Source organism: Pseudonaja textilis, chromosome 5 (genome assembly GCF_049901715.1).
Source record: "Pseudonaja textilis isolate UNSWEBS1 chromosome 5, rPseTex1.2, whole genome shotgun sequence".
In the NCBI taxonomy this organism is placed as follows: domain Eukaryota; kingdom Metazoa; phylum Chordata; class Lepidosauria; order Squamata; family Elapidae; genus Pseudonaja; species Pseudonaja textilis.
The window spans coordinates 51,985,750-52,013,741 of NC_141994.1; the positions used below are offsets into that span (position 1 = coordinate 51,985,750).

At 37.8% G+C, this 27,992-nt stretch overlaps 1 protein-coding gene across 1 annotated transcript in view; it reads left to right on the forward strand.

Annotated features, from left to right (window-relative positions):
• The window catches only part of SYN3 (synapsin III), a 195,062-nt gene that overhangs the window by 19,204 nt on the left and 147,866 nt on the right, over positions 1 to 27,992 (forward strand). Inside the window, exons 3-6 of the mRNA XM_026695435.2 lie at positions 12,180 to 12,237; positions 14,102 to 14,193; positions 22,267 to 22,423; positions 26,601 to 26,690. Of these exons, the coding sequence (XP_026551220.1) occupies positions 12,180 to 12,237; positions 14,102 to 14,193; positions 22,267 to 22,423; positions 26,601 to 26,690 (397 nt within the window). The remainder of the gene's footprint in view (positions 1 to 12,179; positions 12,238 to 14,101; positions 14,194 to 22,266; positions 22,424 to 26,600; positions 26,691 to 27,992) is intronic.

Here is a 27,992-nt window from a genome sequence, read left to right on the forward strand (position 1 = left end):
CTCAAGCTTTGCAGAGAATTTTTTTTAAAAATTCAATCCAAAGTGATTAAGAGATGAGGCTCAGAGTAATCTTATGTCTCTATAGGCTACATTGATGGCCACAAACCTGAAGAAATCTCATACTCTTAAATATTTACAAGCCAGCCACAAAAATCTCAATTCCTTCCATCTTCTCATGAAAATCAACTGTCAGGAACATATATGGGCAATTTCAAGATTTCTCCTTTGTCTAGGGAGATTACTGCAGTCTCAGTATAGCATACAGATACTGTTTTCAGCCATAATATTGTCCCTCTCTTCCAGGGATGTTAGTTCATCATGTCCTTACCAAAAGCAATCAAAAGCTTGCTATCTAACATTTCAAACTGTTGCCAATTGACTTCTTGTAGGTGTGTTCATGCAACATCATGAGATTCATATATCTTTGACAGGTTAATTGAATGGAATTTAAAAACATGCTTAAATATAGCAGATCATATTTTTATTTTGGATTTATTAATGTGCCCATAGCATAAAGTACTAATGATACTTTTCATTCATTTCATTCAATGATCATGCCAACTAATGGGTGGAAGTTTTACAGAGAGAGATCCAAACTCAAAATAAAGAGGAATATTAGTGGAACAGTCTGCCTCCTGAAGTCATATGTGCTCCATCACTGAAGGGGCTTCAAAGATTGTACAGTCATTTGTATAGGATAATTTGTTCTGCAACCAGAAGTCTTCCAAGGTCCCTTTCAATCATATGATTCCACAATTCTGGTTGTTTATATTAGCAAGTGCTATTATTTGAACTCAGCTAAAACTAAATTAAGCTCATTGCAATGACTAGAGGACCTCTGACTGGAAATGCTTCATTCAGAGTATAAATTTTAATAGCTGCTCATCTTACATGTCTACATATGGATTATTCTGAATAGGGAAACAAAAATGCACACTTTTTTCTACCAAAAAATAAAAAATAAACTGCAGAGGAAGTCTCTGTGGAACTCTAGGGGAAGAAAACAATATTTAGAATTTCCTTTCAACAAGCATGTCAAAAGAAAATAAATCCTGAGTTGTAGTCCTTGAGTGTTTGCCATACAAAAGAAAAGGTGACTAGGAATTGTTACAAATGGTGTGCACGTGCACACACACACATACACACCACAAATATATCAGATAGTAGCTCTGTTTGGGTGTATCTCCAAAGTCATCAACTACTGCACGTCTTTTGCAATTTTTCCTTGTAAATATTATTAGTGTGAAAATACTAATAGTGTGCTTAAATATATACTGACCAGGGTCATTTTGATATGAGAACAGGTTTAACCTAAAACTAACTGATCATTTTCAAAATGCATTCAGTAGCACGTTTCTACCCTGCACAATATTAAAAACAAACCCACTGCAGTTCTGAACAAAGCAAATCAGGTGCAGAATTACCGCACATGACAGCTGCCTAGAGATTTTGAGCCTGGTATAAAATTTAAACTATAATCAATTAATGCCTTTGATTCCATGTAATTTTGTCAAAGTGTCAAGACCAATAGCACTTCTCACATAACTGGGTAGAGTTTCACAAGTCTGCTGCCACTTGTATTTATACTTTTTTATGTAGTATATATTTAAAGCAACATAAGATCCAGTTTTCCTCGTAAAAAAATAGCCAAGAACTATAAGGATTAACATTGATACAAAAATAGGCTTTAGGAGTCTGGAAAATATTTCCTCCTAGGTTATAAATACAGTCATGCGAGTCAAATTTGGTAGCCTAATTACTTTAGCAGAGTTTCCTTAAATGTACTACATTTAACCCCCTAGGGTCTTGTTTGGAGTATGCTACTGGAAAGTAACATACTTTGCAATGTTTCACTAAAATAAAGCTATTTGTTAGGTAGGAAGCATAAGAAAGTAGTTCATTATATATTATTAAAGAAATCTATTATTAAACCTTAAGAAAAACTAGAATTCTGAAAACATTACTTCTAATGTTTTAGTTCTTGAACAACTATTTTATATTGACATTGCAAAGCAGCTCATATATTATTATAACATATTATAATCTTCTCAATATTTTTTAATACTGCGCAGTAGTAAAAATTACCCATTTTGGCCATAACAAACATGATCCTAGAAACTCTTTTGAGACAGTATTGCTGTCAATTTAAAGTTTACAAAATGATGTACAATGTTTCTCCAACAATACACCGCCCCCCATAGGAAGGCCTAGCATATTTTCTAGGCTTGAGGTGAAATTAAGCCCTCCCCCAAAATTTAGACCTATTTTAAAACATGCGAAATGGGGGGGGAAGGGTGGGGAGGAACTTGCCATTAGGAGCACCCCGTGGGCAGCCATGCCTTGCTGCCAGCTGCTCCTAACAGCCAATCATGGCAAAGAGTAGAGATCTCCCTACCCCCACCAAGCGCCTTTGCTGCAGACCCAGGTATGGTGCTGGCTGTAGGCTGGGTCAGTGGGCAGGTGGTGGCAGCGTGGATGCTGGCCGTGATGGCGGCATGGCACTTTGTGTCATGGGACCTTTGTCGGCCACTGCTGCTGCTTCCTCCGCTGCCGTCGCTTTCTCTTCTGCCCTTGCCACAGCTTATGCTGTGTTCAGAGTGCTGCCATTGGGCAAGACACAGACGCCGGAGTCCCTGCGGGATATTGCAGCATGGCGGTAGCAGAGAAGTGACCCTCCAAGCGGGTGGAGGCAGTGTTTCAGTGTTTCTCGAGCAGGGTAGCCACCGTAGTTTCCACGGTTCCTGCTGGTGGTGGCGCCTCTCTCGCCAACACTGTTTCCAACAGCAGCAGCAGCGGCGGAACAGACCCCGCTGCCGATAAGAACCACCTGCCCTCCTGCAGGAGCATTGCTTTGCTTGACAGCAGCTGCATCGACAACGATCTGCAAGTCGGTGAGTCATTCGGGCTTCAGTGGGTGGTAGCAGCAGTGGGAGACTCTTAGCACCCCCTTAGAAATATAAATGAATGAATTAGCAGGAGAATCCTCTGGGAAGCTTGGCAGGGAAAGAAGGAGGGAGGGAGGGGGGAGGGAAGAGTGTCTTCAGGATTTTCCAGGAAAAATCCAGGAGGTGGATTTCCATGCTATTTCTGTCCTTCAAGGAGATGAAGGTGGGGAGTGCATTTAAGGGGGTGCTAAGGGTCTGTAGGATGATTCCCTTTCTCTTATGTTTGGATTGGAAGGTTTGCCTCTGCTCAAAGGGTGAAATGGATAGATGGTTCCCTTTTGAAAACTACCGGGAAGGGGGAGGGAGGAAGCTGCCTGGCCCATCTGTATTCCTAGGGAACTAAGGGAGGGAATGAGAATAAAACTTAAAAGAGGGGGAAAACGTCCACTGAGGGGTTTCGGGCAGCTGGAGCAAGAGGAGAGCGCCCGACCATACAGGTGACGAAACCATGACCTAAACTCTGGGGTGGGAAGCAAAGCGAGGGGGGGGAGAGAGAAATAATGGCATCACCCTCCCACCACTGCTTCCACCCACCGAAGCCCAAATGACTCACCAACTTGCAGGACATTGTCAACGCAGCCGCCATCAAGCAAAGAGATGCTCCTGCAGGAGGGCAGGCAGTTCTCATTGGCAGCGGGGTCTGTCCCACTGCTGTTTCTGATGCTGTTGGAAACGGCGCTGGTGAGAGAGGTGCCACTGCCGGCAGGAACCGTGGAAGCTATGGAGGCAACTCCCTTGCCTGAGAAGCGGCTGAAACTCTGCCAGTGGAGGAATGAGCTCGAACTGTTCCTTCACCCACTGGAAGGGCCACTTCTCCACTATCACTGTGCCACAATGTCCAGCAGGGACTTCAGCCTCTGTGTCTTGCTCAATGGCAGCACTCTGAACGTGGCATAAGCTGCAGTGAGAGAAGAAGGGAAAGCAACAGTGGTGGAGGAAGCAGCAGCAGCAGCTGACGAAGGTCCCATGACACAAAGTGCCCTGCCGCCAGCAAGGCTGATATCCATGATGATGACACCCACCCTCTGACCTGGCCTGCAGTCAGCACTATACCCGGGTCTGCAGCAAAGGCGCTTGGCGGGGGTAGGGAGCTCTCCATGCTCCGCATGACTGGCCATTAGGAGCAGCTGATGGCAAGGCATGGTTGCCTGCAGGGCGCTCTAGGTGGGGGGAGGAATTAAGTTACCCCGGAAAAGATGGCCTAGCCTTATTTTCTAAGAAACACGGTAGAATGTTTTATAACTTTCAAAAACTCTTAATAAAGTAGGTGTATGAGGTTACATTAATTGATGTTTATTCTCCTACTCTTGGGTTTTATTAGTTTAACTTTACTTATTTTGGTTCTTAAATCATCATGGAGTTTGTTGTCTTGTGTGCTATCCAGATTCACATATTTATGAGAAATCTGCTATAGAAATCTGCTAAATAAATAAAATAAAACATGATGTTTAAGAAAAGTGATGGTAAAGCATCTGCAAGATACAGATAGAGAGCACTTCCACATGGTCACTGTTAACTCTCTTTGAAGATGCCTCAGAACATTATAATTGAATGTCTTATAGTGGGTCTATGATTATATTCACCACACCAATTATGGAAACACATGTACATTAATTAGGGAACACAGAAAGTTCCCTCTGGCCAGAAAACCCCTTTCTGAATCTTATACTGCATTGTTGTTTATTACAAGCAAAGAAAAGAGTGATGGCACTCAGTAGACTTGATGGTTGAGAAGAATGGAAAAGCAATGAAGTCAAGAAGCAGGCTTTGGTAGGAGTTCCTGCCAATTAAAAAGCATTCTCTACAGGGGTGGGCTTCAAAAATTTTAGCAATGGGTTCTCTGCCCAGTTGCTGGATGGGTGTGGCCATGATGGGCAGGGCCTAGTTAACCTCCTGCACCATGGCGGAGGGGCATTTTTGCCCTCTCTGGGCTCCAGAGGCTTTCCTTTCTAACCTTCCTGAACTTCCAGGAGGCTCGTTTTTCACCCTCCCCGAGCCTCCACATGCGCCCTGCACTTACCTTCATCCAAAACAGGCTGCGTGAGGACTCCTGGGAGGAGCAGGGTAGGATGGGAGGAGCCAACCAGGAGTGGGATTTGGGGGTTCTCCGAACTGCACAGAATCTTAACTAGGGGCTCTCTCAAACTCCTGCGAACCCCCAGCAGCCGACCCTTGATTCTCTACCCAAGCATGCGGAGATTCAAATGTTTTAAAACCTCAGTATTTCTTTTTTGAGATTTAGGATTTTTTGGGAACTCCAAAAATGTTTTGGTTGGGGAAGAACAACAACAGAATAGGAATGAAGATATGCAGGGCTGCCATAGAAATTTTGTACCAAACTTTTGAAGTCCCTGTAGATAGATCTGTAGAACTGTTTTTCAAGATGCCGTAGTGAATAAGTTCTGAAATTTTATTTCAGAAAAAGAAAAATGAAATAGTTTTATTTCTAGAAAATAAAATCCAGCAGTTAAAATCAACCTTCCAAAGAAATAAAGTCAAAAAAGAAGAAAAATTGGGGAAACTGTTTTCCAGGAGCCATGAAACAAGATGCTTTGCTTCAAAATGTGAGGCAGCTGGCCTCCTAGAATCTCGGTTATCTGCTTTTTCTCCTGGCTCTTCTACATGGATGGTATACTAACAGCCAGACCAATTAGGCACTCAAAGCAATTTATTCAGAAGCTCCAGGCAGCTGCCTAAATGTGCCAAGTCTTGGCACAAGATACGAACTACTATATGCAATAAGTTACACCATTTCATTTTATTCATCAATGAGTTGGCAGTTCTATGCAACAGCACTATGCATAAATTGGAAGAATGTAATTTATAGTTGTCAAAAGCCTTCATTCCACTCTCTCTTTACTGAACAGCAAATGATTTATTGCTGAAAAATCCAAATGGTACACAAAACATATGCCATATTTTGGGGGAGACTAGTTACATGTATTTAATTTATTTATTTAAAACATGTAGCCACCATTTGATATAAAGTTCTTAATGTAATATAGGAACCAACACTTAACATAAAATTATAATACGAACAGTAGTGGCATGAGTTGCATTCATAACAAGCTGTGAAGATATTAAAATTTTAACATTTACATGCACAAAACAAACCTGAAAAGGTGGTCATCATTTGCATCAGAACATTATGATGCACATGTCATCATTTGCTACCTCCTTTCTTCCCTACTCTCCCCATTCCAAGACTGTGGATTAGTGTGTTCATAGAAATAGCCTTCCAAGATAACATTATGATTATGCAAGCCAAAAGTGCAGCTGAACTATTAAAAAATAAACTATCATGGTTTAGACATCTGACAATGATATAAAGAAGCTATAGAAAAGATAGACATAACTTGAAAATTAGGCTTATGCTATGGGAGAAATCTGAAGGCACAATGACATATAAAGTATTGCTAGCGGCATCTGGAACTGGAATTCAAAGTGAATTGAGCCAGAGCTCAAAGTGACTGAGGACTGGGTGGCCAGATAGCTTTCTTTCTTCATCTTTCCTTCTCAGCAATAAAGGTAATGATTGAAAAGGAGGGGGTTGAGAAGACAAGAGTGGATTTTGGCATTAGGAAAGATAGATAATGCTAATCCACTCTGCGGCTGTCAGGTTGTGGTTTCCTTAGCCTGTTCATGTCTGCTTAATGAGCTCCTTAAGTGAAGTGTGTGCAGTTGCAGATGACATAGCTTCAGGAAATGACTTGCTTTGGCTGTTAGCATACACATCATTTTATACACTGATTATAGCTGAAGTGGATTTATAAGTTGAACCACCTGCTAAAGCAGGTCGGGCATGTCACCCATGATAATAAAGCAGATATAGTTTGTAGTGGACATGTGGCTTGAGCCCCAGGAGTGAGTTTCAGCTGTTTATTGTCCTCATGGGGTTTTCAAGTTTCTTTGTTTCCAAATCTCAGCTGGATTGTTTCCACTGAAAACAAATGCATTACAAACATTTCCATGCTGTATAGTGTTATAACTATTCCTGATGTACTGTTTATAGCAGGGGTGTCAAACTTGTGTTGTCGCAGCGGCGTCACGTGATGTATTGGGACTTTTTTTCCCTTCACTAAAATGGGCTGAGTGGGGCCAGTACATGACACACCCGGCCCATGGACTGCGAGTTTGACACCCCTGGTTTATAGGGAATAAGCAAATGATATCCTAGAATATTCTGAATATATTATATAAAATAAAGTTGTTTCAGCATGGTTTTCTGTTCATGCAAAGAGTTCACTCAGCCAAGAGAGAATAATAGCACTTTAAGAGCTGTCTTATCATTTGTGCATTTAGTTCAGTACTTTCTGATATAGAAGCTTCCCCAACTGTTACAACCTATGAACATTTAATAAGACGAGAAACTGGTCATATTGTTGTGCTATAGCTTCATTTTCACTTAATCTAGATATAGATGAAAAAGGATATGGGTGACACTAGTGTCAAAGGAGATATGAATTAGTCTTCCTTCTCTACATACAGTGCATTGCCAACCCAATAGGCTGTTTAATTCAACTCATACAATATCATTGATTTTCCTGCCAACCAACCAAAGTATTCTTATACCTCTCTATATCTTTTCTTGAAGTGCTTTTAGTTCTAAAACAATGGAATTAGATCCCTAAAATGAGTAGGCAGATTAGCTAAAAATGGTTATAACTTAGAACAATTGTAGCTTGTCATATGGATTCTATCTTTCATTCATTTTGTATTACTTTACTGTGAAAATCTTGCATTCCTTTTCTGCTGATTTTTTTTATATTAATGGTTTTTATTAGATATCAACAAAGCTTTTTTGCCCCAACATAAAGATGTCCTACTTACTGTTTGCTAAGAATTTATCCTCACATTCTTATTGCTATCTTGTCAAAAATCACCAACTTTTCTTAAAATTGACAATGTCTGAATTTCAGTAAGGAACCATCAACACTGTCCTAACAGAATCATACACTAGAGATGTATACACAGCAGCAAAGCATGATTCTATTTTGGATGCATGATAACTGTATTTTGGGACCATCAAGATTTTGAGCAATAGAATGGGAAGAAAGCTTTGCAAAACAGGCTACTTGGGTGAACTCAATATTTAAATTTTTATTATTAAAAAAGTATAATTACAAAATAACCTACAATGGTAGAAAATATGGACAGGCAAATAAATTACAGTGTTTATTACAGTGTTATGTGCATCAGTAGCAGCCAGTTCTGCAAACATAGGGGAATGCAATACTGATATCATCAAACTTTTCTTCTGGAGCAGAATAGAAAACTTGTTGATTGATTGATTGATTTCATGTAATTTCTATAGCTGCCCCTCTGAGCAAACGACTCTGGACAGCTCATAATTCAAAAATATATTACAATTAAAATATTTAAAACATTTTAAAACAGTGAAACCCATTAAAACACTTAAAAACATCTAATTCCAGGACGTACAGAGCAAATGTGCACAGTGCTCTCTGAGGAAGTTTGGTTAAGAATAGCACTGCATCCATCCAAGCATTCCTTTTCAACTCTTTCATCATTCTCTTCATTCATTGCAAATAAAATAATAAACAGAAGGGGGGGGGGAATAAAGCAGAAAATAAACAGAGCAGTACACCAAGAACAAAGTGACTATCTGACATGAACAAGATGATTATTGATAAAATATGAGCAACAAACGAAGAATACATTTTATTCCATATAAATAGTCCTCTCAGTTATACTATTTGAAGTTTGTAAGGAAATAAAATATTAGCTATATTGATTTTTAAATTAAAAAACAGCATTACCCTACAGGCCAGAAGACTGAACATTATAACTGTCTGCAGTTAATCGAGGAATAAGAATTTCCATTCTCTACAGGAAGTATTTTATAACTGGTATCCCTCTAGCTCAGGATATCAAACTCAAGGCCAGGGGGCCAGAACAGGCCTGTAGGGTGCTTAGATCTGGCCCGCAGGGCCACCCTGGAAACAACAAAGGATTGGCCAGCGGGGCCTCTGCCAGTGAAAACGGAGCTTGGGAAGGCCACACACAGTCCTCCCGAGCTCTGTTTTCACTGGCAGAGGGTTGCAGGAGGCAATCACAGCAAAAACAGAGCTCGTGAAGGCCATGTACAGCTCTCCCAAGCTCCATTTTCGATGGCAGAGAGTTGCAGGAGGCCATTGCAGCCAAAAATGGAGCTCGGGAACCCATTTTTGGTGGCAGAGCACTTGGGCCACCACAGATGCCCCCGACACGAGTGATGTTGAACTGACCACACCCATTATGGCCATGCCCCCCCAGTCCCTTCAAGGTCAAACCCAGACATGGCCCTCAATGAAACTGAATTTGACACCCCTGCTCCAGCTACTGTGCCATCCTATTCATATTCTTATGTAAAAATTCAGATTATCATTCCTGGTCTTTGTTTTACTCTTAATTTATGAATTATTGATGATAATAATAATAAAGAGAACTAGTTCCAAAGAATTTTACCTACAGCCTCAGGAACATACTGAAAGAAAATGATGGGTTAGATTACAAATAATAGAGGGCTGTTATTAAGATGAATGAATAAGAACTGTCAAATAATTGGAAATATAGCATTATTATAAAACTTAATAAGGACAATTGGCAAAAGTTAATACAAGGCGCTAGCCTGTGAGAATGAACCTTCTGTCTTTTCTTTTGATGTAAAAAATGCTGGAGAGAAGAAAAAAATCCATACAGATCAGCTTCATAAATGCCGCCTAGATGGTTCCTATGAGGTTATTTTAGACTAAAACTAATAAAAGATTTAAATTGCAAAATGTTTTTAATATGTAAACAAATCAGGAAATTAAATTAATTTAAATTCAATTCAATTCAGGAAGTTTAAACAAACAAATTGAACAATCCAGTTGTCCTTCTTTGTCAATGGAAGGATATGTAGATTTGCTTACAAGTTTATAATCAGGCAAACCACTGTTCTTGAGTTTCTTAAGATGCTAAACATTTCCTGCAGGCAATCAGTTCCAAGCAGTAACCAATAAATGAAACCACATGGATAATGTACTCTATACCAGTCCCTGAATCTGCAAAAAGTAAAATAAAAAAATGCCAGCATAAAATTTGTATCTCTATCTGCTTTAGTATGGAGGCTAGTGAGTGAGAAAAAAACAGAATCCCTTACTATAATGTGGTGTAAAGTGGGTTGAATAAATATATTAAATTCTAGAATGGAAATGTCTCACACTGAGATGTTCTGTGGAAATTATTACCATAGAAAGAGCCAGAGCAGAGGAGATAACAAACCAAGAGCTATAATCGATTTGTCTATGGAAAATATGCAGCCAATTAGTATAACAAGACAAAATCTAGTTGAAGAAATGTGAATTTCCCTATAGAAATTGCTTGAGAGGGCTAATTTAAGTTCTTAATGTATGACCAAGGAGTTTACATGGAACAAAATTAAAAAAAATATGTGAATTTAATGCTAAAATCTATATAGCAACTCAAGAACATGGAAGAGGAAATTACAGTAGAGAGAGCCATGTTGCTGCTAGAATGCAACTTCATGCTGGAGTATGTGTCAGTCAAGCTGATTGATGAATATCATCACCACAGCAGGGAGAATGTAGGCAAGGAGTCAAAATGAGATAGTTCTCAAGCACCAGGGAGGAACAGATTGAAAGAGGCCCTGCTCTGTTTTCACAGCAACAAAGCAGGGCAGCTAGAGAATGACTGCTCACTCTGGTAAATTGAGGATCACAAGAGGGGAACTGCTGTAATGAAAGAGGTAGTGAAAGCTACAGCTAGTAAGTCACAGTGGGAATGCTTCAAAGCAGTCAAGGTAGACAGTGAATCCAAGGGTACACAGATTCTAAGGCCAGTGGAAAAATAAAGCAAAAAGAAAGATTTTTTTTCAGGCTCTGTTTTCGCCAGCAGAGGGCTCTAGGAGGCTGTCACGGCCAAAAACAGAGCCTGGGCAGGCCGGAAGTGGGCTCCACACGCTCTGTTTTCACTGGCAGAGGAATGCAAGAGGCCATCATGGCCGAAAATGGAGCCCTGGAGGGCGTCTGGCCCTCCTAAACTCCATTTTCACTGGCAGAGGCACCATGGGCCGGTCCTTTGCTATTTCTAGGGAGGGCCTGCAGGCCAGATCTAAGCACCCTGTGGCCACATCTGGCCCATGGGCCTTGAGTTTGATACTCCCGTTCTAGACATATAGAAAGCAATGTAATAGATTTTTCTTCCCCTATTCTCTCTAGTGACTTTCTGCTATTCTGCTCCACCACAATGAAACTGGACATAATATCTTTCTATGTAATTCATGAACCAAATAAAGATATGTATTTCTTATCTTGGAAAATCTGAATTCATCTAGATTCGTTTTTGCTAATGGAAAGCAACAGTTAAAGAAAAGGCAAATATAACATTATGAGGAAACAACAGAAAAATCGGCTGCAGCATGTTTGTACTATGGATAAGGAGTCATAAGGATTGAGTTCATTGATGCCCATCTCCTTATACTTTAGCCATGCTCATGTTTCAAGTCAAATTATATTATTTAAGGTGCTAAAAGAGCCCATGGTTACTATACCATATGGTATGCTATGGTATATAAGTACCGTGTTTCTCATATAATAAGGCTGGATCTTATTTATTTATTTTTTTGAGCCCTGAAAAAATGGCTAGGCCGTCTTTTCGGGGGTGACTTAATTCCCCCCCTTGCATCTTTGGGTGGGCGGGCGGCGACGGCTTGGATGTTGACCTCGGCGTTGGTGGGGCACTTCGTATCGGGGTCAACACAGGCAGCACTATATCCAGGTGTGCAACAAAAGTACTTCCTAATGGCAAGCCCCCACCACCACCATTTCGTATGTTTTAATATAAGCCTTAATTTGGGGGGAGGGGCTTAATTTCATTTCATGCCTATAAAACATGCTGGGACTTCCTATTGGGGGAGGCTGTATTGTTGGAGAAACAGGGTATTAACTACATATACTATAAAGTTACTATAAACATCAGTCTCGCAATAACATAATCATTTCCCCTCCATTTTAGAATGTTAAACCAGGCAGTTTATATAGGTTAAATTAAGATTTCAGAGAATCTGTTTTTTTTAAATGTCTTGTCTAAATCATCCAAAGCAGAGAAACAACACTAAACAAACTTATAAATCATATATTTTTTCAAAAAAACCCAGATGAATGGGGACAAATAAACTTATTTAACACATACTCTTCCTCTTTTTCTCTCCCCCCTGTTTTTTTCCTATAGGGCTAAGTATTTTCAAGGAAAGAAGGTGAATGGGGAATTTGAGATCCGAGTGGAACAGGTCAGTGAGGGGAAAAACCCATTCTCAAAAAGCAGTGCAGGCATTTCATTCACTCCTGGCTTTGCAGGTGTCAGTTAGGAAGAGATTTTTATCTGAAAGGATACTTTGGAGCTTGCTTACCTCAGATTTAATTGACTTTTCTGTTATGGTAGAGTACAGAGTGTACTGCCACACACCTACTTAACCATGCTGGAGAATGTTATACTTTTGTTTGATGCTGAGTGGAAATGCTATCTTACTCAGAAAAACAAGTTGTTGTTCCTATTAGAAAAACTACTCTGTTCTGAAGGGGGAAAAGTACAATGTTTTATAAGTGAAATGTCCAAACAATTAAACTTTGTGGAAAATAATTTAATATTGCTTCAAAATATTCTGGGAGAAAATTGTTAATACTATCACTACTACCTAACTTCTATCTTCCCAGCATGGCTAGCTTATAATTCGTTTTTGTTTTACTTCATCTCTGATGTGCCAAACCTCACACTGTTGACGTAAAACAGGTCAGGCTTTATTTCTGACTTTTTGCTATGAAAAAAGGTTTTTTAAAAGCTATCTTTTTCCTCCCAATAGCACAGAACCTAAGGCTAACTGATTTGGTGATTCTGGGAGTTGAAATCCGCACATCTCTAATTTGACATGGTTAAGAAACACGGTGTCAACTAAAAAATATACTTCTTTGGTCTTTTTAGTTGCTAGCAGAAAGGGAGTTGGGAAAGTAGGGCACTCCTCAAATGCTTCAGATAATTGCTCTGACAGCCGAAGCTGTTGGTGAGGAAGATTATTACTGGAGAGCATGATTGATGATTCTTGGCTATGGATGTGTCCCATTGGAGAATATACATCCAGAAGGTGGGGGAAGACCAGGGTCAAAGGTGAAATGAATGATGTGTCTTAGTGTTGGCTACATCCAGGTAACGCTGACATGGTCCCGCCTAATAAATCATTTTTTTTACTCTGAGAGATGCGGTTAGAGACTTACGATTTGAATGGGGGTGTATTGTCGGAGCCCTGACACATGGGTCCTTGGTGTCATGTGCTTTCTTTTGTAGTCCAAATTGGGTAACTCTTCTTCACCATTCTACAAGATATTTTAGTCTACACAAATGTATTAAATAATGCATAATGATAGTGCATTCTACAAGCCTAGCGAGAGAAAAGGCCTAGCCTTTTGTCCTGTCTATTCCACAGTTCTCAGGTTCGATGAATTTGCTATTTGTATAAGTAAACTATAGATTTGTTCTAAAACAACCTTTCCTGATCTGGTGGGCTTATGGGATGTGGATTAAGGTTCTTGAAGTACAACTGAACTGGAGGAACCTATTTGGAATTAGTCTAGCCTGCAGTCATTTTGCAATGTTGTTTCTTATGGTCAGGCATGAAAAAAGGTTATTTTTGAATGATTACATAATGCAATGTACTGCCCAGATTCACTACGCTCTAAAGTTGTTCAATGTTTTCAAATGGAATTCTCTCAAAATATAATGAAAATTTTGGCCAATACCACAAACACAAAACTTTGTTAAGTTTATAGCTGGTCAGTGAAGCCAGATTTCAAAAATAAACCCAGATGTGATGTTTCAAGTCCTATTTAAAGATTTTTCCTGTTGGATATGATGATGATGATGAAGATGATAGTGATGGTGATGATGTTGATGGTTGCAGTAAACCTAATTCAGTGTCCACTTATTAGACTATAAACACTTCTTGAGTGTTTCCTGTGCAAAACAGCACTAATTAGACATGCCGCTGCTGTGGAAATCTTGAGGCAAACATTCCATTTCAAAGAGAATTTTGCAAATAGGTCACTCTATTCTGTGTGTTTTGTTATCAAGTAACCCTGTGTTCTTTTATTCTTCCACTTCAGGCAGAGTTTTCAGAACTCAACTTGGCTGCCTATTCAACTGCTGGCTGTATGGTAGACATGCAGGTCATCAGGAATGGCACAAAAGTGGTCAGGTGACAAATATTAGAGTTTTTGTTTCCTTCCAATTAACTTCTTTGTCCTTGCTGTTTTTTTAAACAAATGTGTGTTTCTCAAGTTCTGTCAATAAAGAATAGATAGTTGCAAACAACTTGCTATGGCCTTTAGCAGTAGAAAAAAGATCAGTCCAGTTTGTGGTGTGTTGATTGTTAAAAGGGACTCCCAGAAACAGTTTCATTTGTTCAGATCTTGGAAAATGAGTACAATTGTTGTGAAACAAGTGTCACAACCATGCTGGTAAGAAATCCCATCCCATATATAATTATATAATCCCAAATGCTGATTAGGACATGTGTATCTTTTTGGATTATAAAATATAAATAAATGTACTTTGTATTAGAAAAGTAGGCTGGTGTCTTGCTTTTATAAGCCAGAAAGTATTGTTGAAATATGATTATGTCACATAATTACAGCTAGTAATTGAGTCCAACATTTATGTTGTTAAGTGAGATATTTGTTCAATGCATTTTGCCCCATTTTACAACCTTTCTTGACACAGTTTTTAAGTGAATCACTGCAGTTGTTAAGTTAGTAACATGGTGGTTAAGTGAATCTGGCTTCCCCATTGATTTTGCTTGTCAGAAAATCACAAAAAGTTATCATATGACCTTGAGGTACAGCAATGGTCATAAATATGAACCAGTTACCAAGCACCTGAATTTTGATCACATGATCATGGGGAATGCTGCAAAGATTGCAATTGTGAAAAAGGGTCATGTCACTTTCTTCAGTGCCATTGTAACTTTGAACAATCACTAACCAAACTGTTGTAAATCGAGGACTATCCATATTTCATTTGCAATTAATATAACTAAAATGTCAGGACATATCATCTTGGAAAAAAGCTATGTGGTAGCTAAGAGTGGATTCTGACCTGATGGACCTGACCTGATCGTATTTAATCAAACAAAAACAGGTTGAAAGAAGAGAGAATTAAAGCAAGTCTTTCTTTTCCCACACTGACCAATGTCTAAGCTTTGGTTGTTGATGTTAATTTTGCATTCTTGGTTGATCTGCTCAAGTCTAAGCCCCTAACAGTAGTGAAGCAGCTTTTTTTGCAAGCTAAGTGCTATTATGCTTAAATTACTTGATTTGGAAGCTAAGCAGAGTTGAATTTAGTTACTGCTTAGACAGAAAATGACCAGGAAACACTAGATATGTAGATATAGCAGGAACTTTTTAAAAACACAAACATCCTGGAATAGTAATCGACTAGTGTTTCCAAGAAACCAACATGGTGTCTATGTAATTCCTCAAGAATCAAGCTAATTTTGAGGGCATTTTACCTTTTCTTTACTCCTTGGATAAGAAAGAGTTGTTTTGTACATTTATGACTGTGATCATTACAACTGAGCTGAAAGCAATCTTTCTGTTCATGTGTTAATTTCCATGTATGCTACAAGCCTCCTAGCATCACTTTGTAGTGTTAGATGGGCAGCACATAAATTTGATGAATAAATAAATAAAAATAAATAAATAGCACCTCCTACCAACAATTGTTTGTGCACTATTTTTCTTAGTCATATTTTCTTTCTTTTTGTATTCTCATATTCTCTAGCTTTGTGTACCTATGTGCCCACTACTCCTGCTGATTTTGATGATATACCTTATTTTTCGCTCCATAAGGTGCACCTGACCATAATACACACCTAGGTTTCGAGGAGGAAAAGATGAAAAAAAATATGAATATGGAGCACTGTCTCACTGTGAATATGGAGCACCAAATATGGAGTAGCAGTGTAGTGAGGGCAGGAGGCAGAGCCTGAGAGGACCACAGATAGGTGTCCTCTTATGTGCCAGCTCTGTTGACTCCTGCACTGTGGAAAAAAGACAGAAGAGGTGGGGTTCAGCACTGTAAAAGGACCACACCTCTGTAGCCTGGCTGCTATTCACCATATTTTCTCCATAAGATGCACAGACATTTCCACCCACTTTTGCAGAGGGGAATGCATTTTATGCAGCGAAAAATACAGTAAATGCCATTATACTGTGGATTTGACTTCAAGATCTCACAGAAGAGGAAATTCTGATCGGTCACCATAGCCAACTAGATAATCATATAGTACAGTATATTGCAGAATGTAGATAATACTAAGAAACCACAAGGGAGAAATATATGCTGATTAAAGAAATAGGCAAAGAGCTCATCCGCATAGCTAAGTATTACCATACTTTCCTCCCATCCTAGAACTAAGAGGAAATCCTGACCTTAGATTTTCAGATTAATACATTATGCCAATGATGGCACATGGTCATCATAACAAAATGCCTTATTGGAGTTTCGTTTTGCATGTTTTCCCATTGCTCCAGCTTAAATTATGAATAAGAATGACAGTGTCATGTTTCAGTTTGATCATCTTCCATTCTCTATTGTGTCTTCCCCATTTGTTTCTAGGCTTCCTGTTTGCCACAATTTTCTCTCTCACTGCCTCATAATCTTAATGATTTACTGAGTTAAGACCCATGTCTTTATTTTACAGTGAAGATTGCTAATTTCAATTTGATGAATATTTTCAAGATCCAGAATTTTCTCAGGGAGAAGACCATGGCTGTTCCAATGTGTGCTTTAGTTGTGTCTTCCCAATATCTTTTTACAAACCCTGAGGTTAATCTAGTCTTACAGATTGACTGGACCGTCCTGTTTTCTCATATTTCATTATACTCCAAAGTTCTTCAGTTTTTCAAGCCAAAGCCCAATTTGAAGCTCTGATGCTTTAATTCATAGTTCTCCAGACATAATCAAAAGTATCTGTCTGTATTTCTCCCTCCTGCTCATTATAAAAGTCCTTCTTTTGATTGTAACTTCCAGGACACAGTTTCACGTTCTGGGGTTCAGGCACCTGGCCTTGGAACTCTGGAATCAGTTCCTTCCTTTCCTTTGTCTCTATGAAAGAAGTCTGATTTGGCAGATTACTGCAAACATTCAGCATTTGGTCAAAACAGTGGTGATTTAGTCCCTGGGACACTCAATACATCTGTCTTAGGTTACTACCCTTGAAGTAATGTGGTAGACATTAGACATGGGTAAAGGTAGATAGGAGAGATGTTTGGCAGTGTCAGTATAAAAATGTACTTCTAATGAACCCTTTAGAAAGACTCCTTATTTCTCCTTCTCTCTTCTCTAATTTATTATTCCTTTCTCATAGTATTCAGCTTAATCTCCATGAATCTGTCCAGTGCTTAATCCCTGACCTCTTGCTGTTCATACAAACCATGTCCAATTCATAATTCCAAGCAAATGAAAAGTTGCCCCAAATCAGTAGAAAGTACAGAACCATCAGTATAATAGTTTCTAAATCTGAACAGATAGTGGTAATAAATAAATGTGACAAATACAATCAAATTGATTGGTCTAAGGCAGGGGTGTCAAACTCACGTCACGGTGGCGGCACATGACATATCGGGACTTTTTTCCTCCTTCGCTAAACTGGGTGTGGACGTGGCCAGCATGTGGCACATCCAGCTTGTGGGCCAGTTTAAAGTATTGTCCTGTATCATGTTTTTGAGTAAGAATGAACACACACACACACACATCTACCCAGAAAGAAAATCAGCTGTACAGCATAGAAGAGCAATAACATACATCCAATAAAGAGCAATAAAACATAAGATTGAAAACAAAACTAATGGGTAACCATGGTAAAAGGTCAATAGTCTTTAACTGTCACCAGAAAGACATTCATATTGCTTTCAGATGAATCTCCTTGATGAGGACATTCTATTTCAAGTGACAGATTAAAAGACATTTCTCCAGATGGCACTCATTATTTCAGAAGAAAATGATCATGGACCCCAAAGGAGAATAAGCTAAAAAAATAAAAGTACTTATGATGGTCTAGAAGTGATCTGTATGAGTGCCAGAAAACTTTTATAGCCTTCCTATAAAATGTATCTGTACCAAATATTTGAAAGACTGGACTAATCATATCTCAGATGTGCAAACTAAAATTTCATTAGTGTTTTAAAATCAGGCCACAGGTATAATAAACCAGGTGTGTAAAAGAGTTTTGAAGGTGACATTTTGGTCAAAGAATTCTACTTAGTCACACACTGACTTTCTTTATGTGTTGGTTTGAAAGGTTTTCAGATCATGTTAGCTAAATTGTGATAAAAAAAATTATGAATACATTTATTATAATATATTCAGTAGAATCAATTACTTAGGATAATTAATCTGAAGAAACCTTTGAGGGATTCTTTGGGTCTTCAAGAGAAAATAGATTAAATATAAGAGTAATTATTATTCTGAAAGTACAGCTGCTTAAATGGGAGAACTGAGTCAGCCTGATAAAGTAATGCCAGCTAGTAAGGAGCAAATTAGAGTTACGAGGATGCTAGTAGCAGGGTGGAATAATTTGATGCTGTATGTCTGAATTTCAACCCTTTTGCCTAACAGCATTTATTCTTTATCCTAGTTATTGAGTAACAATCACTTGTCTGTCACTATAATGGAGAGGGCAGAGGTTGTTCTGTTTCCTTGATATAATCATACTCATTCTTTAATTAAAACTGACTTGTCCCATTGATTCTTGTTGTCAGTCTAATTGGGGATCTTGCCAAGGTTGACCTGTTGCACTATAATTCCAGATTAGCTGTAACCATTTAAAGTCTACATTTTTGTGCTTTTTAATACAAAGATTCCCACATCACCTTCTTGTTCTTGTTTTATTGGTTTCTTCTTGTTTTTATACCCTTCTAAACAGAACTCTACCAAACATGCTTAATAAACTAATTCCAAGGTAGTTTTATATTCCTTTTGCCAATTTTCCATTTGTATAAGAAAAAAATACCATGTTTCCAGTTGTTAGGGTCAGATATAGTCTTTCTAGTCTTGTCAAACAAGTTTCACAGTCACTCTATATTTTAGGATTCCTTCAGCCTTATTTCAGCCCGACCACTTTTCAACATTTTCACAGCATTAATTACTTCCTTTTCATCCATTTTTCTTGGATGCTAAGAACTATAGCATTTATTTGAATTCTACTCATTAATGTATCATTATTTAAATACAACTCTCTGAAATTCCCATTCCAGTATTCCCTCACTTCAGTTTCTTTCAGAATCATGTCATCACTTTTATGTTTAGTTCATTTCATTTCAGTGGAAGTTCCTTTTTTAGTTCTTTTCAATCACTTCCAGTTTTTAATTTCCATCATCAAAATCACACTGCATTTAGATGCCTCTTTTAGTCTTCGCAGGATTGCATTTAAGTTTCTTGCTATTTTTGATTATATTCTTTCAACTATGTTTTTCTCTATGTATATGCATTATAGAATATCCTTTCCTCATATTTGTCTTTTCCACCATTTTTACTTATTAATTCTATGAAGCAGTGTTAATTCTACACAATTCTTTTCTTACTCTTCAAGTAGCTTTTATATCTTCTCTCTTTTCTTTCACTTGCTATTTATCCTTTGGCGGAATGAACATAATATATTTTCATACATGACCTGTATTAAACAGTTATCCATTCTTAACCACCATGACACTAAAATGACTAAAATTACATAACAAGGCAAAGTCCAATTTACTTGGACTTTGCTTTGTTGAATCACAATATCTCTCAAAAATACATAAAGGAGAGATTTTGCATTCTGAGGCATATTTTGTCATTTTTCCAGACCTCTCACACCCAGAATGTACAAGTCTGGAACTTGTACATTCTCTCCTTACCACCATACTATTTTAATTATAATTTCTTAATTATAGAAGTATTTTATGCTTGATTTTTTTTTATCATTCAGTATGGCAGTATTATGTTCAACAAAACTCAGGTGTGAAGAGATTAAAAGAGAAAGCAATGACATAATTCGGTAGAAAATACATAAATAAAGCACGAGCAGCAAAGTATTCGTTTATTGCCTTAAGATAGAGAATGAGCTAAACTGCTGGATAGAACTTCATAATTTGGGCATTGCAGGACAAGAAACAATGGATGGAAACTAATCAAGGAGACAAGCAACCTAGAACTATGGAGATATTTCCTGACAGTGAGAATAATCAAGCAGTGGAACAACTTGCCTTCAGAAGTTGTGGATATTCCAACACTGGAGATTGAATCATTTGTCTAAAATGTTATAACAGGGGTTTGGACTAGGAAACCTCCAAGGTCCCTTCCAACTCTGTTATTCTGCTACTTAAAATACTTGGCTTCAAGTTCTTGTGTGGTACACTTCTTAAGATGGCTTCTTATATAATAATGACATAGGGCAGGGATATTGTTTATTTTTTCTATCCTAAATGTTATAAATCTAAAAACAACAATCTCTTAGAATAGAATTCTTTATTGGCCAAGTGTGATTGGACACACAAGGAATTTGCCTTTGGTGCATAAGCTCTCAGTGTACATAAAAGATATAAGTGATAAATCATGATCATAATCATCATAAATACATTCATCATGAATCATATGATACAACACCTAGTGATAGTCATAGGAAACTAAATAAGCAATAAAAAATAAGCAATCTTGAATTGACCCTGGAAATAAATTAAAAAGTATATTGCCTAAGACAAGAATGGAAGACTTTAGGATGCTTGGGAGTTGTACTTTACACATTTTTAGGGACACAGTGTTTCAGTGGCAAAGATGCTGAGCTTGTTGATCAGAAAGGTTGGCAGTTTGGTGGTTCAAATCCCTAGCACCACGTAACAGGGTGAGCTCCTGTTACTTCTATTAGCTCCTGACAACCTAGCAGTTCAAAAGCATGTAAAAATGCAATTAGAAAAATAGAGACCACTTTGGTGGGAAGGTTACAGCATTCCGTGTATCTTCAGCATTTAGTCATGCCAGCCACATGACCACAGAGACGTCTTTGGACAGCGTTGGCTCTTCGGCTTTGTACGGAGATGAGCACCGGCCCCTAAAGCCGGAAATGATTAGCACGTATGTGCAAAGGGAACCTTTACCTTTAGGAAGTCCAGTCAGGGACAAGGATTCTTAGTTCTAAATAAACCCCATCTTTGAAACCAGTCTGTTACCTTGGGAAATATTTTGCCTAAAAAGTTTTTTTCTGTGTTTTCATTTCTTCACATAAATGTTAAGCCTTTTTGCAGATATCATTATAAATCTCATGTTGTGAAGAGAAACAGAAAAGCTGAACAATCTCCGCAGGTAGCTGTGGTCATTGGTTTTCCCCCCTCAAATTTGTTTGAGAAGGCCAAGAATGCCACAGCAATTTATACCTTGTCACAATTTTGTACCTAATTGTTTATTCTTCCTGGAAAAATAGTCCGATAATCACTATTTAAGAAAATCTGATTCCAATACAGCACTTTGTCACTCAAAAATCTCAACTAAGACATAACCAGCCTTTAACTATAATAGACAAATGAGGATTCCTTGGGAGCAGAAATTGGTTTTGTATGTGTAAAATGGTCTTCCTCCTTTATTTATTATATTCTCATTTTACTTCCCTTGTTATGGAGAATTTGGCAAATTTGGCCCAATTTCCAATGAGCAATAAGCCAAATGAAATTCCTGTATGTTATTTCTGTGCTCTGTCTAGACAGGGGAGATGAACCAGACTTGTAAAAACACCACATAGGCAAGTCTTGCTTTTATAAAATTACCAAGGTTATAATGGCTTGTTAGTTACTTGGTTACCTATTAAGTTAACTGCTTCCTTTCCTTTAGAATATCAAAGCAGCACATACTGTAAAGTGGCATTAATTTTAGATACTTTCATGGAGTACAGTGTTAAAATAGACTACAATTACATTTTTCTCTGTTACATAAAGTTGACTAATAAGGAGACAACACTATCTATGATTCCATAGGTTTCTTGCCATGAAAAAATGTGCCTAAAATTTAAATTTAAAAAGGCCATTAATATACATCCAACAAAATTAAATGCTATCTCTGCCTTGTTAAAAGTAATCTCTGAATAAGGAATAGCTGAAACTGTAGAAGCGTTCAGGAAAAAATACAGTCAAAATGTCAAAATGTATCCATTTGCAAGGAAAGGAAATTAGAAAATGAAAAAATCAAATGAAGACCTTCTAAAGATGTCTCACGTAAACGTATTCTTTGGGTTTTTTTCTCCTAGATCTTTCAAGCCTGATTTTGTTCTCATCCGTCAGCACGCTTACAGTATGGCCTTAGGAGAAGACTTTCGCAGCCTTATCATTGGCCTCCAATATGGTGGGGTCCACAGTGTCAATTCACTTTTCTCTATCTACAATTTCTGCAGCAAACCTTGGGTGGTAGGTGATTTCTTTAAATATCCTCACATAAAATAAAAAGGGAGTTCTTTAGGTACGCAAAGGAATTTGAAAGTCAACTTTTAGTGCAAAATATTTTTAAAAAACTTAAATCAAATTCTTTATCTTTACCAGTAATGAAGATTTCAATAAATAATACAGTTATACGATTTCTCAGCTGTTTAATCCATCTCAACACAAAATGTCGCATTTCATCAGATCTAGAAAATCCCTTTCTTCATCTTTAATAACATTGTCTATCCTGAAAGGGAATAATGTATAGCTGGGAATTAAGTCAAAAATATTTTTAGGGTATGTTTTGTTTTGCTTTTTTTGGAAAGCTCTATTTTGAGGTTCTTTTTTAATTCTGGGAAATTCTAAATTGCTACCTCTATCACCCTATCTCAGGTTGTTTTCTTTACTAAAGAAAGCAGCTAAAGAACTGTCATCATAATAGTTTAAAAACTATAGAAATACACAGTAGTTAAGTTATTTCTGCATGAATTCATTTTATTGGAAACATATAGTATTCAAATTCCTTGTCAAAGAAAGGCATTGCATAAAATCTGCAGAGAAAGAGGAAGATGACCTTGAGGAAGATATGCAAGCTCTGTTACTAAAGCAACAAAGGGTAAAACATATTATAAATCCACAAGAACAGAAAATATGCAGAAGAGGCCCAGGCAGATGTTTTCCTAATTCACAGGAGTATAAAAAGGTGGAGAAAGTACAACACAATCACATTTTCGGATTCCACTATTATAGCCACTCTCATTAAAAATAATTCATATGTACACAGAAAGGGTCTTTGTATGTGTGAAGGGCAGTAGAGGGATTCATTTTTTTTTACTACCGGTTCTGTGGGCATGGCTTGTTGGGCATGGCAGGGGAAGAACACAGTAAAATTTCCAGTAAGAGGTGGTATTTGCCAGTTTTCCGAACTACTCAAAATTTCTGCTACCGGTTCTCCAGAACTGGTCAGAACCTGCTGAATATCACCTCTGGTGAAGGGTATATTTTTAAAGAGGTAGGATTAGGACATATATCTGTATTTATTCCTCCTGTTTTTCACTCTGTTTGATGGGTCTCTATAAGTCATCTAAGTCACGGGTGTCAAATTCGCCATGTCACATTGCCGTCACATGACATATCACAACGTTTTCATTTCACAGAGCTTGGGTGGGCATGGCCTGCACATGACATATCTGCCCTACAGAACGCCAGTTTGACAGTCCTAATCTAAGTCATCCAAGAGAGCCTAAACACCATAATCACTGAGTTGAACATCACCTGACTGAGATGTGCTGACAACCTCACTCCCCCTTTTGTTGTTAAACAAATCACTGTGGTTGTTAAGTAAAACATCACATGACCAAGATTTATGGTTTTACTTCTGCCTTCTCTATTAACTCTGTTTGTTGCAAGCCAATTGCAAAGCACACAAGTGGCAATCATGTGACCATGGGCTGCTGCACATGTATGGGCCATTGAGGAATGAGACATTCAGAGGCTCTGAAACCTAACACTCTTCATCTAATTCCTTGGATTCAAGATCTGAGTAGTGGTGCAGTGGTTAGAATGCAGTATTGCATGCTAATTCTGCTGACCGCTGAATGCCAGCAGTTTGGCTCGATCTTGACCAGCTCGAGGTTGATTCAGTTTTCCCTCTTTCTGAGGTCAGTAAAATAAGGACCCAGATAATTGAGGGCAATATGCTGATTCTGTAAACCACTTAGAGAGGGCTGTAAAGCACTGTGAAGCTATATATAAGTCTAAGTGCTATTGCTATCTCATTACTTTTACTTGTATTATTCAGTTGTATGCTGGGACAGATACACTGAGCCTGTATTTCAATTTATTTTATTTTATTTATTCCATTAATTTAACTAATCAAATTCAATTTGATTCAATCCTTATCTTGCCCACTTTACATAGGGTGGCCTTGGCATATCTAAGACCATGTGCAATTGCTTATGCCACTCACCCATCCAGATTGAACACTCTTGCTTTCTCTATATATTTTAAACAAATTCAGAGCAGAGATATAAACATATATAATTGCAGAGGTCATCTGTCAAGACTCCAATGAATGAAACCAAGCAAATCAGAACTCTGAGACTAGAATCCTCCTCAGAGATCTTCTTTATAACGGATTGGCACTCCTTCCCCAACTTTATCCATTGCTAGTAGAGATGACCTTGGTTCCCATGAGAAAGCTCTCTGTTGTGTCTAGTGAGGCATTCCAACCTCCTTCCCCACTTCTCCCTCTGTGTGGCAACTGAGGAACAGAAAAATGGCTGCTGCCAGGTTTGATTCAAAGTTGACATCATCTTTGCATTGGCATGCACACATACACGTTATGTATGTATGTGTTACAAAACTGAAATTTACAGATTATAAAATTAAATGCTGCATATTGTAATTCTACTAACCAGATATGCAAACATGGGACTCAGAACCTAGAAGATTGAAGAAAGATTTGTTCAAATTAGTGTCAGTGTTTCTATGTCAGAAAATAAAGCAATGATCACTAAAATCTTCCTGTGTTAATTTTTAATTTACGTGCTTTTTAAGAACATTTCAATGTTCGTGAATATTGAAGACACAATACTAATTGAATATTTTATTTAAGGCCTGTATCTATACATTAATCCCCAAACTTCTAGATATTTTATCATTTCTGATATATAGACTTGATTTAAACATGAAAAAACAAAACAAAACAGAATAAAACCCCTTCGATACTTCAGTAGGTTGCAATTCCCACTATATGCAATAAATTCTGTTTATTTTCCTTTATTGTATTCTAATTAGGGTAAAAATATTATCTATAAAATACTGAATTCTTTGTTGCACTTCCAATAAAATAATAACCATTAAAGCTTATATAGATCATCACCATGAAATATATTTCGTATCGTCACCCTCTTGTGGGCATATTGTTAATGTGCATAGAATTGATATAGAACATATTGATGAAATTATCATTTATAATAATGTGTTCCTATGAATGAGCAATCATGCAGAAATCTGAACTATTTTAACTCCTTATTTCTCTTTAATTAAGCAAAAATAAGCTACAGAACTGCATATTTGCTAATCTATGTGAATATGGACTTTAGTTGGGAGGAGCTTGCTTTGATTTATATACTGTTTCATTAACATAGATAAAACAAGATTTTTGGCTTTGTTTTGTAATCAGATATTTCAGTTAGTTGTGAGAAGAGCCAGTCACTCACCCTCAGTACTAAAAAAGGAAGCAGTGGCAAACTACTTCTGAAACCTTGCCAAGAAAACTGCAGTGACTTGTTCAGGCAGTCTCCAGAAGTAAACACTGATTTGAAGAGACATGCACACAAAATCTTCTCTGTAATGACACGTGCCATTCCTAAAGATCACTATATAATTTTAAGATATCATTTCTGCATCTCTTTAGGTACATAGAAGATGAGCACTTTAATTTTCCAGCAAGGATAAAGCTCTGTGCAAAATATAATCCAAAATATAGTTAACTTCTTCCCATTATGTACTTGCAACCAGAGGATGATCTGAAGTAAGCGCCTAAGCCAGAGGTGGTATTCAGCAGGTTCTGACCAATTCTGGAGAACCAGTAGCGGAAATTTTGAGTAGTCCGGAGAACTGGCAAATACCACCTCTGACTGGAGATTTTAGAGTACCCTTCCCCTGCCACGCCTGCCAAGCTATGCCCACAGAACTGGTAGTAAAAAAAATTGAATCCCACCACTGGCCTAAACACTGTAGTATGCTAGTCCCCTCAGCATGGACAACTCAAAGGCAGCTATAGTGATATACAGTCGGTAGAGATTTCAGACTGGGATTGGAGAAATAGCAATCATATCATTTGCATAAACAGAAGATGAATGTTAGATGTTTGCTTGTTTAAACACAAAACCTGACATAATTTTTAGATTGTGTTATGTACGTGCAGGCATGTAACCAAAAGGATTTTCAGCAAGCATTATTATTGTTATTAATGTGTAGTTACAGAATGTATGATTGACAACAATCATACATTAACAAATATGTCGGATGAAACATGAGGCATCTGAGGCATAACTCTTCATGTTTATTTGTATTTGATGTTTGTCCATTTTACAATATTGTTCCCAAGTGATTCCTCTTCTTTTTTCCCTCCCTCCCTTCCTCCCTTCCTTTCTAGTTCTCTCAGCTAATTAAGATTGTCAACTCATTGGGTCCAGAGAAGTTTCCTCTTGTAGAACAAACATTCTTCCCAAGCCATAAGCAGATGGTAAGTAACTTGGTTTCTTTGTTTCAGTGGTACAATGTTTTGCAAAGGGAACTGAGATTGCATAAATCACATTCCTACAGAGGCAGAGTCATGCCCCTTCATGGAAATTTTCTTTCCACTTCTTTCTCATCAATAACTTTTATATACTTTCAGGCCTGGTTTATGATAGCCCTAATCTTCCCCAATATTTAGTTTCATTATGGTTGCCAGTGCACACTCTTGATCAACGACTTATTATACTGTAATATAAAACAACACATTTCTCAGTATTATAAGGAAATATTGTTGCTGGCCACTGAGAAGAATGCAAGTGTAATGCAAGGACAGAGGATTATTAGGTTTCCCAGAAGCTTGACTACAATGTTGAACTTATGGATGTGGCAATGCATTGCCATATCTCCTGAATGATATCAGCATGTTATGTGGAACACATTAAATACAGATATTGGTTGTTATGTTGGACTGTAAAGTTCTTATCTGAGCAAATTCAACATTCAATCTGGCACATGTGTGTGTGTGTGTGTGTGTGTATACACAGAGAAAGAGACGGTGTGGGGAGCCAGGAAATAAGGAACTAAAGTACAGGATAATTTTATAATATATTTAAGGTTGTAACACTCCTGCAATGTCCATATTACTCACTGAAGCAAATTTGAAAATTGTTACTCACTTGCTCCCTTTGCAAAATTATTTGCAAAGTCCAATTTTCTTTTCTCATTATACAAAAAAAGAGTTCTTTACCAGCATTCCTCAAGTTTTGACCACTTGTTCAAATAGCATTCAAAATTACAACAGCACTTGAATGAGGGACATCTGCAACCAGTTAATGAAATTGCAGCCATTGCCGTACCACTATGGTTACAGGATTGTTAAGTGTCCAGCTCGCAATTATATCACAGTGAACCACATTATAGTCATTTGTGACTTTTCCTGAAAACACAATGGGGAAGCAGTGAGAAGGTCCGAAGTCATTCCCATAGGTTGCTCCCAAGAAGTTGAAAGTTGCCTCTACTTCTTCCACATTTCCCTTCCTATGGTCAGTCAGTGTAGAGAAAAAAATTTCTTTGAAACAATGACCTAACCCTAATACTAATAGTCCAGTATGTTATTTTAAAAGATTGAGAATGTATCAAAATCTTTAAAAGGTTGTTTTGACTCATTCTATACAGAATTAGGCATAATAATCAGCAATATTATGAGAAGCAGCATTTCAACTCGTCTCTTTTGTGTTGACTTTTCATCTCATCTCTTTTGGGGGGGAGGCTGGTAGCCCCCCACTTCGGAGAGACTGCTGGTCTTGGG